The sequence below is a fragment of the Cornus florida genome, unplaced genomic scaffold (genome assembly GCF_030987335.1).
Source record: "Cornus florida cultivar Cherokee Brave unplaced genomic scaffold, ASM3098733v1 CherokeeBrave_3.0.0_Hap2_Chr05, whole genome shotgun sequence".
Taxonomy (NCBI): Eukaryota; Viridiplantae; Streptophyta; class Magnoliopsida; order Cornales; family Cornaceae; genus Cornus; species Cornus florida.
Window position 1 is genome coordinate 42,570,669 of NW_026775575.1, and position 13,108 is coordinate 42,583,776.

General features: G+C 37.7%; 1 protein-coding gene across 1 annotated transcript; it reads left to right on the top strand.

Moving 5' to 3' along the window:
- The first annotated feature begins 4,483 nt into the window (after positions 1-4,483).
- LOC132310122 (serine carboxypeptidase 1-like) lies at positions 4,484-11,969 on the top strand. Its single transcript, XM_059808350.1, has 8 exons — positions 4,484-4,956; positions 5,196-5,303; positions 5,401-5,672; positions 5,766-6,008; positions 6,152-6,258; positions 6,349-6,435; positions 7,375-7,480; positions 11,439-11,969. Exons 1-8 carry the CDS (start codon positions 4,560-4,562, stop codon positions 11,580-11,582), a joined length of 1,464 nt encoding a protein of 487 aa, XP_059664333.1. The 5' UTR covers positions 4,484-4,559; the 3' UTR covers positions 11,583-11,969.
- Positions 11,970-13,108: the final 1,139 nt, after the last annotated feature.

Sequence of the window (13,108 nt, forward strand, 5' to 3'; positions counted from 1 at the left end):
CATAATTAACTTCTGTTTAGATTTTTTCGAAATAAGATGGTGTTACTTGATAAAAGATGAATTGATGCGGCACATTCTGAACCATATAGGATCAAGCATCACATAATATTGATCAGAGAGAAAAAATAATGGAGAGGATCCAAATCCTGTTGCTACAACATCGACTACTAAAAGAGTGATTTAATTGATATGCATGGAATAAAATGGCAGGTTGGAGGATATGTGGTGGAATACAAAGGGTTAACATTTGTAACAGTAAGAGGAGCTGGACATCTAGTTCCAAGCTACCAGCCTGAGGGAGCACTGCTCATGATCTCATCTTTCCTTCAAGGCTCTCCTTCCTTACCAATGAAGATCCATCTATGCTTTTATACCATGTTTGACATTACTGTATCTTCTAATAAAACGCTTTAGAAAGTCTTATTGTGCTGGTTATTGCTAACCAGCCAAGCCTGACAAAAGCCCTTCTCAATCCCAATTAAGCTTGGCTTGTGTAGGCATGCGGAAGTTCATCAATGACTTCTTTATTTAGATTTTGACTTCTAAATGAGTGATTTTTATGAAGTTTATAATGTACCAAGGATCATAGCCACCTCAAACTATTCAAAGTCCTGGTAAAGCTTAATTCAATGTGGCCTAGAGGTTAGCACTTTAAAGTGAAAAACTTGAGGCTTAAGGGGTCACTTGTTTTGCCAGCTAAGTCACAGTTCTGCTTAATTTCTCCAAACTTCAAAATGACTACCAGTATTACACTTTCATCATAAGTGAAGATCCACACTTTCCTTCTTTCTTTCATATTCTAGAAGAGAAATAGCATAAACCCCAAAAGATCACAACTGGGATAAATATACATCAAATCATATGTGTGTATATATTCCTGTTGAAATGAACAAACATGTCCACTGATAGTGCTATTATTAAACACCGTGTTCATGTTTAAGAATCCGATCGTTTTATAATTACTAAACTTATATGCTCAGTTGTGCAACATCTCCTGAATCCAAATTTAAATATGTGTGTGTTAGTGTTTTTGATAATTGATCATGCACAGAGTGACCAACCTTGAATGGTTGACAAAATGTATTACGCTTCACTCATCAACTACAGCCTACAGGGGAGAAGGCAAGAACAGTAGTGTTGGTAATGATCATATAAAATAAAGGTTTGTTTCTAGGGGGTAAAATGGTTGATACATCAACACCTGGTCTGCATAGTTCTGGCCTTTCCCTTTTAATGCCATCTCTATTATCATTCTTTAAGAATGAGCCTTGTTTTGGCCTCGCAAGTCAAACCAAGAAAAAAAGAGTACATATTCTAGCCCAACCTCAACCCAATCCCCAATTTAGATAGTAAAGGAGTATTTTTGCATCTATATAATGCTTTGCATTTGGAAACGAGTGATCATACCATTTAGACTAATGCCGGCCAATTGATTTTTATTTATTTATTTTTCAAAAAATGCTGAATTCATAACAGCCCCCATGCATTTGATGCTTACCCAAGGAATTGTATTAGAAGACTCGAGTACTATTTTGTATGACTTTATATATATCTATGTATCTTGTGGATCCAACTTGCATATTTATCCAGCAAAGCCCCAAGGAGGGGTATCACAGTGAAATTTAAGTGTGTATCTTGGATTAATCCTTTGTCTCTTCACTATTTCCAAGTATAATGCACAGTGGCATGGGAAGCCCCATAATATATATATATATATATATATATATATTGATAAAGGTTTAGGTCGAGTTTATAGGATTGGGCGTCTAAAATAAAATTTTGATGTGTAAATTATTTTTGACAACTAAATACCAAAAATATTTTACATGTAGCTAAATGTTAAGTTTGGTCTCCGCGGACAAATATATACAATAAATGCGTGTTCAGCAAAGATGCATATAAATGGGTTCTTAGATCATTTGAGATTTGATAGTGAAATCGCGTTGATTCGTGCTATGAAATGCATTGCATGAATTTCACGCTATTTAAAGGAAAGAAATACCTAGGTTGTCCTGCGAAAATCAATTTCCAGCTGCTAGGGCTTCGGATTGACTCCTGAGGAAGAAGAAGTTGACTGCGAGACTTGCCAGGGTTTGGGATCGACACTGTCGAGGAAGAAGAAGATGACCGATGTGAAAAATATAATGAAGGGAGCTATATTCGGGTCGGGTATGTTTGAGAAAATAAGGATGGGTTGCAGAGGATAATTTCTATTTAGGTTAATTACAATGACACTCTTTGAGATTTGACATACAAACGGTCATATATAACTTAACTGTTTTTTTTTAATAAAGACACCCTTGTGAAAATTTTGATCCAAACAAACCCTTAAAACTTTTGAAAAGACTAATTTGCCCTTCAAATTTTAATTCATTTTATTGTAAAAATATTAGAACTCATGACAAGTCAAATTTGCCTTTATATATACACACTATTACATCAACACCATCACACACACACACACATACATATACAACCACCGTCGCCACCCACCTATGGTCCGGCATCATCGCCACCCGCCCTCTCTCTCCACTGCAACGTCTAACTTCTTTCTCCACTTCCACAATCTCACCTCCTCTTTCCTCCACCTCTGCCACTGCCCCATCCACATCTGTCGCCACCATCTTGATCCGTCGTCGCCGCCTCTTGATTCGTCGTCGCCGCCTCACCCCAACCACATCCGCTGCCGCCATCTCCCCAACCACAGCCGTCACCGCCATCTCTTAACCACAATCACTGCCATCATCTCCCTCCTTATATCACCACCATTTCTCAATTCCATAGCCGTCGCCACCACTTCTCCTCCACCACCAATAATTGCGTGCAAGAACTCGTGAACTTAATCACAACCCAGCTATCGAATGGCTATAATCTCTTCTCCAACGCCATCGACACGCCGACTTCTGGTATAGATCCTTGACGCTGCTGCATTCACCTTCTTCTCTCCTTGTGACACCTACAACACACACACACACACACACACACACACACACACACACACACACACTCATAACCCCAGTCGACACCGGAATCACATCGCTGTTGCTAGCCACCTTCACCGAAGTTCAATCTCATCACTTTGGTCGTCACCGTTGCCGGAGCCCAAAAGAAAGACTTGAAGAAGTTCCAAGCAAACTAATCTTCTCTCATCTCGACTGCTCTCATCAACTGTGAATGTTTCCATCAAAATTTTGAAGCCAAAGGTTGTGGGTGTCTTAACAGCAATCTTTTTGCCCTCGCCGGTGGCATAGGTGGCAAAAATTCTGAAATTGGGTTTCGGGTTTGGGGGGTTGTTTGGATTGTGAGTTTGTTAACAGAGGAGGAGATAAGATGAATGATATAGAGTGAACCCAATTGAAGCAATAAAAAGCTTTCGGTGAGATTGAGCTATATACATAAAGGGCTATGGTAGGGCAGTGAAATGGTGGTGGTGGGTGTGGAACTAGTCGTGGTGGTTGTGGTGGCTGTTGGTTTGGTTTTTGGTTTATTAGTATGAGTAGGGTTAGTAGGGTATTTTGGTCAATAATAAATAATGGTATTGGATAAATTGGTAATTGAATGTGTCAAAGAACAATAATGTCAATTTACCATGTGAAAGGACCATTGGGGTATCTTTGTTAACTTTAGCCCAACTTATATATAACTGTCATTATAACAAATCTTAAGGAATGTCATTCTAATTAACCCTTTTGTTTAAAAGGACATTTTAATTGAAATTATCCATGATTGAAAACCATCGCAGCTACACTATTTGCCCCGACCATTCGGAGCCGCAGTCCTCGCCGTTGACAGCTTCGCTTTGCCGGCGAATCGTTTGGTCCAACACTCGGCACAAGTGGGCTGGTCGGAATTTCATATACATATATGTATGTGTTTGCATATATTTTATCATAATGCTGCAATCTACATATTTGATTGACCTTCCAATCCACCCAGACCTTACAGAATGTGAGACTCGAACCAGTTGCGAAATGATCATTAATGCTTCTGATTTTGATTAGGTTTTTTTTGTTTTTGTTTTTTTTTTTTTAAATTTAGAATTAATATACATATATATAACTAGTAAGGTAAATAATGAAAAATTGCATGTTCTATCAGTGTATTTTTCCCTATCTATAAAGGAGGGAAGTCCTGGTATAATCTCTCCTGGTGATGGGTTCCAAGTCTCATCATGAGCATTTGTGGGTTTGTGATTATTTACCTAAACAATATATATATATATTTATAGTACAATGGAGTTTTATGATTTTAACCCTATAATTAATTGTGATTGTCATTTTGCAGCCGAGGAAAGGAACACATAAACCCATATGCTTCATTTGATAGTATTAGATGATCTTGTGTAGCAACAAAAGTGTAATAAAACAAACATGGTACAATGTATTCATAGAAATAAACTTCAAAGAAGTAAACTAATAATATAGCTGGCCGATTGACTTTTTGGATTAATTGTACTAGATTAGCTGTTAACAGTTTTCAAATACAGAAATTTTCTTAATGTTACCGTCCTTTTTAACTGTACAACACGTTGCCTATTTTATGAACACTATCACACATGAATGCTAAGCAGCAAGAATATGATAAAGCTTACAGGCCTCACTTTGGTGTCCTTGGCTTTCTGCTTTTTGGCCTTCCTTGGCTCAAGTAATGCCAGTCAGGCCACAAACCTTCGCAGGTTCATCAAGTCTAGAAGGTCACAAAACCCCCCTGTTTCAGATTCTTGGGCAGAATTACATGCCACAGAAGACTACTCTGATGTGTACCTTGGTCCCCAAGATGGGTTGATGCAAGCTGATAAGATTGACGCTTTGCCGGGGCAACCAGATGGCATAGATTTTGATCAGTACGCAGGGTATGTCACAGTTGATCCACATGCTGGCAGAGCACTGTTCTATTACTTTGTTGAGTCCCCACAAAATTCTTCTACCAATCCTTTGGTTTTATGGCTAAATGGAGGTACTAGACCAGAATGACTGTCCAAAAGTATTCTCACATTCACTGTTGTTGAACATAACTATCTTCATTTCAAATGCTTTATGAAGTTGAAAATTGAATCCTTTACAACCATAGTGACTAATTCTTTGATAGTGCATTAATCAACTTAAGTACATGTGCCTGTGTGAGTGATCAAACCTTAAATTTTATAACCATCATAATAATCATCATGATCCCGTTTACCTGATTTGAAACAACAGGGCCAGGATGTTCCTCTTTTGGGGCTGGAGCCATGTTGGAATTGGGGCCTTTCAGAGTCAATTCCGATGGCAAAACACTCTATCAAAATAACTATGCATGGAACAATGGTGAGTCCATTTGATTACCAATTCATCATATTTCTTTTTCTTTTTTCTTGTCTATCTTGCTGAGCCATACTTTGTGATTTCCATTCAAAACCTGAAGTGGCAAATGTGCTTTTCTTGGAGTCTCCGGCTGGGGTGGGCTTTTCGTATTCAAATACTTCTTCCGATTATGATCACACTGGCGACAAGAGTACTGCCAAAGATGCGTACACCTTTCTTATCAACTGGCTTGAGAGGTTCTCACAGTATAAAACTCGGGACTTTTACATAGCCGGAGAAAGCTATGCCGGTCATTATGTGCCTCAGCTTGCATACACCATCATGCAAAATAACTGGAAGGCAAAAACAGTCATCAACCTCAAAGGCATTGCTGTACGTTTAATACTAGTCAACCTCTAATTTTAGTATCTCCATCTCTCTCTAAATTTAAAGATTTCTACTCTCTCATGGCTATGTATCCTTCAGATGGGAAATGCAGTGATCAATGATGCTACGGATGCGAAGGGGTCCTATGATTATTTATGGACTCATGCCTTAAACTCAGATGAAACACATGAAGACATCAACACATTTTGCGATTTTCGGAATGGAACTTTATCTGCAAAGTGTGACAGCTTGATAGAAAAGTCCATAGAAGAGATGGGTGATATCGATGATTACAACATCTACGCTCCACTCTGCGACGCACCCATGCTAAAAAATGGCTCTGTAAGTTCCTCATTCACAATTCTTTCTTCAAGTCTTAGTGACATGTGTATGCAGAGTTTTACCATAATTCATTGTCTGCAATTATAGGAACTCTCATAAAATCCTGACTAGAACAATACTGATGAGACAAAAAAAAAAAACAGGTCGACGATTTTGATCCGTGCTCATCAATGTATCGAGACTCATATTTGAACAATGCAGAGGTGCAAAAGGCTCTCCATGCAAATCCTACGAGTTGGAGAAGTTGCAGGTAGTTGGGTTTTAGCTAGTAACTGCCTAACTGGTATTGAAAACCAATCATTAACCACATAGTATACTCTAATTTTGACGATTTTTGCAGAGATTATAATTGGACTGACAGCCCAAGAACCGTTATACCCATCATCAAGGATTTCATTGTAAATGGATTAAGAGTCTGGCAGTACAGGCAAGCAAGCTGAACTTCATCATAATCTAACATTTACAATCTGAGAAGTTTCCAAGTTCAAAGTCATATGGTTTGGCACCATTGAACTAGTCCTATAGACTTTGGATGAATTCACTGATTTGGTCCTGAGTAGGGGTGCATAGGGATCCATTCTAACGGTCAATCCAATCCAAGCCATATACAGTTTGAATTAGTTTTGGGAGGCAATTGTTCTATCCTGGTTACACAAATTGTGAGACTGTTAGAATCAGTTTAGTTTTGCTGTTTAAAAACCAAAAAAGATGAACCAATCCTTATTCAAACATGATATTGCTAGTTTCTTTTATTTGATTGGTTAGCAACACCTTGAACGACTCCATTCATATAAGATTAAGGCAATGATTGCACCATAGCAAATCAATGTTATATATATATATATTCCTGCTCTTTACACTAAAACGATACAATCATTCTTCAATTCAACCTTCATCAATCTGTTATTATTTATAGTTCTTGCCATTTTATTCTTCGTTGTTTATTATAAATGGTGTTGTTTCAAGCAATTTCTCTGATATTTTCCCTTTTATTTAGTTCTGGTTTCGTTATTGATAATCTTCTCTTTATATGGAAATAAATATGTGTATCTAATTATGTATGATAAATTTGACTGGTTTACCTTTGTCCTAGTGGATTTGGGACTAAACTACCAAGCTCTAGGTCAAGGTTTCGAGACCAGTAGAGAGAAGAATGGAAAAAATGTATGATAAATTTGCATGTAGATTTACTAGTTCACAAAAACAAACCATTCTCACATGGTTTGGAATGGTTCGTTAGGTAGTTCCATCCGTTTGTTTCGATTCCAAAATTCATGAAACTATTACCCCAAAACTGAGATAAGGTCTAGTTAATCAGAGTGCAGTATGAAGATGATTTACCTGAAGGATATTGTTGCTGTTGCAGTGGTGACATAGATTCAGTTGTTCCAGTTACATCAACCAGGTACTCAATAAGCAGTCTCAAGCTTCCAATCGAGACGGCTTGGCGTCCATGGTACACCAACAATGAGGTAAAATACACACACATAAATCTAAATTCATTTTCCTTTAGATAGTCTTGCACTATACTTCTATATCATTTGTGATGCTAAAAGTTGCTATACTATAAGTGAGACAATTTTGCAATGTGTCCTGAATGCATATCAATATATGGTAGCAATTGAGATAGCTTGTGATGTTTCTGTAGTTCCCTTTTACGTTTTGCAACTTTTAATACATGGAAGCAATGGGGTATTAACCCAGCTCGTTTAACCTCTTCTCCATCAAGGGGACGTGAGGGGTTTAAGCCCCATAGTGGGCATTTGTGTGTGTGAGTCTTTACTTAACCAAAAACAAAATGTTGAGTGTTAACAAACTTTTAATGCTGTGAGAGGTAATATCTTGGTCCTACATGGTGTGAGTTGCGTTATGCGGAATGGTTGTGGAAGTTTGATGTAAAAATAACCTAGAGAGGGTAAATAGCTTTTGCCTGCTCCCTTATCTAATTTTTGCTTATTTTAATTTTACCGAAATAAAACTATCATCAACGCACAAAGCAAAATAAAGTGGAAGTAAAGAAGTAAAATTTGAGAGATGAAAATAAGGATTTTTAGCGTGGAAACCCATGTTGGAAGAAATATGACCAACCGAGATGAAAATCACGGAGGCTTTCGCAGTCTCGAGCGAAACAATCCACTATCTTTGAAGCAAAGTACAACAAAATCTGACTCAGGCTCACACCCACTCCGCTCTACCAAGAGAACTAACTGATGAACGTCTCTTTAGCTTTGCAACTCCTGACCAAACGCTCTAGACTTCAGGCTTACTCCTTTAATCCTTGTAGAAAGGTTGCTGGTAGATCACGAACACTACGTGAATGCTCTGTCCCCTTTGTAGCACAATCGAATCGTTCTTCCTTCAAATTCTGAATTGGAGAAGGTAAAATAAAAACCTTGCTTTGCTGTTCGGAATCTCTATGAATCTTCAATTACTCAGACTCCGATCAGAGAAAGAACTTCTCCCTAAATCACGCTCGTTTTTAAGTGTGTGCTCTCAAAAATATAAAATCGGATTTCTCTGAAAATCTCTCTTAAAAAGCGCCAGCAATGATAAAAAAAAATAACTTTATGTTTTTCCTAATTGAAGCATCAAAATTCCCCATTAGTGCTGGAGGTTTGAGAGGTTTATACAGACTAGAGAGTCCTCAAAATTTATGGAAAGTTATTTTAAAATTGTACAAGTATTTCTCTAATGTTGCTTTTGGTGTGTAGGAATAGAATGGAATGGAATGTCCATTCCAACCATTGGAATGAAAATTCATTCCTGGAAACTAATTTTTTTTAAAAAATCAACTTCTCAAAAAACCCTCACGTTCCAAGTCTAAAAACCACCACTACCTTCCACCACAACCACCTCCACCTTTCACCACCACCAACACTACCACCGCCTTCCACCATCATCACCACCACCGACTTTTACCATCGCCCACCGCTTTCTATCACCACCACATACCGCCACCGCCTTCCACCACTACCACCACCATTGCCTTTCACCACCGCCACCACTTTCCACCACCACCACTACCACCGCCATCACTACCACCTTCCACCACTACCACCACCACCGCCGCCACCACCACCACCACCGCCACCACCACTGCCACCGCCTTTCACCACCTCTATCACCTTCCACTACTGCCTTCCATTGCCATTGCCTTTCACCGCCACCGCCTTATACCACCAACATCGCCTTCCACTACCACCACCGCCTCTACTCCACCACCGCCACCGCCACCGCCACCACCTTCCTTCACCACCACTATCACCGCCACCGCCTTCCACCACCATCGCCTTCCACCACCACCACCGTCACCACCACCACCACCACCTCCACTCCCTTTCACCACCACCACAATCAGTTCCATTGGCTTCCACCACCACTATCTACACCACTATATCGTTCCACCACCACCACCACCACACTACTGCTACCGCCTTTCACCAACACTACTACCGCCGCCTTCCACCATTGCCACCACCACCGCCTTCCAACACCACCTACACTACTACCGCTTTCCTCCTCCACCACCATCCACCACCGCCACTGCCACTGCCACCATTTATTTTTAAAAAAATTATTAGAGAATATCATTTTGTTAATTTAATTTATTTGTTACTAAGAGGTATATTTTGGAGAATTCAATTTAAAATTTATTCCATTCTAAATTTTAAATTGGTCCAACCAAACACTAGAATGATTATTATCATTCAATTCCTACACATTTTATATTTACAACTAAACAGTAGAATGAGAATGACCATTCCATTCCATTCCATTCCTGCACACCAAATGCAGCATAAGAGTTTTGGTGCAATCAAGAAACTAAGAAGTTACCAAAAATTTAAATCCCGCACATTTAGGCAAGTGCAGTCGGTGTTTGGAAAAGCAACTGGTTTTACTTTAACCGAGACGTACTACTTCTGACTACTTATGATATTTCAACTTTTTCAACCGGTTGCGTTTGGAAGTTCACCCAGTTGCACTTTGCAGACTTGGAAAAATCCTCTCAGCAAAAGTTCAACCTGTTGCATTTGGAAGTTCAACCTGTTGGACTTTTTCAGATTTTGAATTTTTGTAAAAAATAAACATTTTTCGTAAGTCCTTCCACACCAAACATGAAATATAAAGTGTCCTCACTATCATACATTTTCTAATTGATTTTCTCATCAAATCGAAGTATGCGTACGCTTGTTGTTCCGCTTCCGACATTGAGACTCAAAAAGTAAATAGAAAATTACAACTTGATTAGACCCATTTTGACACCAAAATTTATATCTCACACATGGTTCATTTTTCATTTTTTTTTTTTTTTTTTTGGAGGAAAAAAAAAAAAAAAAAAAACCCCAAAAAAAGAAGAAGAAGTTGTTTTATGAAAGTTGAGTTAAAAAAATTCTAATTTTAAAGGAACAATTACTTTTTTTTTTTCTTGTCAAATAACTTAACAAAACAGAAACTTACGTTTGTAAGGAGGGAAGGAAGGGGGATGGAGGGAGTCTATCATTTGGTACATGAGAAAGTTGGAAGAAAGGGAAGTAAGGATGGATGGATGAAGCATCCCTCGTGACCCACCATTTTGCATCCCTCCAAAATTCAAGGGAAGAGAGGAGGGAAGAGAAGAATAAGTATGTTATATTATGTAAAGTGACATACCTTCATTAGTTTTTTGTAAAATTATAATGAGGGTATAGTGGTAAAAGAATATGAAACCCCTCCTTCCTTTCCTTCTTACCAAACAAAGGAAGGTGTCACTCTCTCTCCTCATCCTTTCCACTCAACCAGACAACAAGGGAGAAGGAAACCTTTCCTTTCGGATGTCTGAACCCTCCCTTCCATTCATTTTTTCATCCTTCATACCAAACGAAGCAATTTGTGACCAGGTCCGGTAAGACAGCAGATATTTTGGGTGGTAGTAAAAACGGGAATCACCATGTCATACTGAAAATGACAGAAATCGGTAGAAATGAACCAAAAGAAGAATGAAGTTTGGGAAAGGAATTGGTTTTATATGTTATAACTATGTTCTGTATCATTACTTCAGAAATAAGGTTGAAAATATTTTTCTATATCTCTTATACTTTTATATATGTGTCATTTGATTTTATACAGACTAAAACCTACTCTTTATAATACCTCAAGGGAAACACACCAAAGGATCATGTTATGATTATTTTCTTCCCTTTACAATCCTTCTCATCTCCCTTCTCCTCCGTATATATTATTCTCATAATCATTATTACAAAGTCTATTCTTTAATTGTCAAACCAACAAAGGGTTTTATATCTCACCATTGAAATTTACTTTAGATTTCCAAAATTTCCTTTCAATTGGAAATTTACACTTCTCCTTCAATGGTTTATTTGTTGTTGCTACTATATTCTGCAACTAAGAGAGTGACTTGACTGATATGATATGCATGGAATATAATGGCAGGTTGGAGGATATGTGGTGGAATACAAAGGGTTAACATTTGCAACAGTAAGAGGATCTGGACATCTAGTTCCAAGCTACCAGCCTGAGAGAGCACTGATCATGATCTCATCATTCCTTCAAGGGTCTCTCCCTCGTTCCTCATGAAGATCCATCTATATTTGTACCATGTTTGGCATTACTCTAACTTCTAATAAAACGCTTTAGAAAGTCATATTGTGGTGGTTATTGCTAACCAGCCAAGCCTGACAAATGCTCTGCTCAGTCCCACTTAAATTTCGCTCGTGTAGGCGCGTGCCAGTTTGTCAAGAGCCACAAACTGTTCAAAGTGGCAGTTGATCCTAGCCACCACAAACTGTTCAAAGTCCGAGTAATGCTTAATTCAATGTTGCTTGCTAGAGCTTCGCACTTTCACTTGTTTTGCTAGCTAAGCCACAGTTGTGTGAAATGTCTCCAAACTTCCAACACTTCTACCTCAAAATGACTACTAGTATTAGACTTTCACATCAAGTGTGTGTATATTCCTGTTGTAATGAACAAACAAGTCCCCTGATGGTGCTATTTAAGGCCATACATTATACAATTTCTCAATTAGTCCTGCCAATACAGAATAGATTGAAGGAAGCATATTTTGAGTTTGACATTGTTTACACAAAATGACTATTATCATATGTTTAACACAGTGTTCGCGTTTAACAATCTGATCGTTTTATAATTACACCAAACAATCTTTTGAATCCAAAGTTAAATGTGTGTGTGGCAATTGGTCATGCAAAGAGTGCCCAACCTTGAACTCTTGACAAAATGTACTAGGCACAATCCATCAAGCACAGCAGTGTGGGTAGAGATCAGATAAAATCAAGTTATGTCTGGGGGGTAAAATGGTACATCAACACCTGGTCCGCAAAATTTTGGCCTGGTTTTGGCCTTGCCTTAATGCCATTGATTTTATCATTCTTCAAGAATGAACCTTGTTTTAGCCTCACGAGTCAAACCAAGGAAAAAAAAAAAAAAAAAAAAAAAAAAAAAAAAAAAAAAAAAAGGAGAAGAAGGAACACTTACTAGTACTACACAAGCCTATAATTTTTGCCCCCACACACTTGTATTCCCCAATTTAGATACTATTTATGTAATGATTTACCTAAGTGGTTTAAAATTTTCTTTGATTCAATGGGCTAATCTAATAAATTGTGGACCTATTTTTATTGTATACCTAGTGTTGAACATTGTTTGCTCTTAATACATTTAGGAAATTTTCTTTTTTGAAAAACATAAAAAGAAATAGCATAAAAACAATAATTAAAACTTTGATATGAGATTAAAAGGACTCGTGTGACTTAAGAATGGATGTGAATAAGTATGTCCACAACTTAAGAATTAGCTTACGAGGATATCGTCTTTATAGGTTGTAAACTATTGTGTGTAAATGGGTATATTCCAACAAAGTTTTTTTTAATTAAACCTCTAATATATTATTAAGGGTTAAATTAACAACACTTTCCACATTATAGGTTTGTCATATAACTACCTGAAAGATTATATAAACTATGAACATGAAATTACCATTATACCATACTTTAAAAGAAAACAAAATTTTCAATAAACACATCCAAACTAACTATTTCTTAATCAAGGGTTGTAGATTAGTGGTATCTTCTTCTTCTTTTTTATTT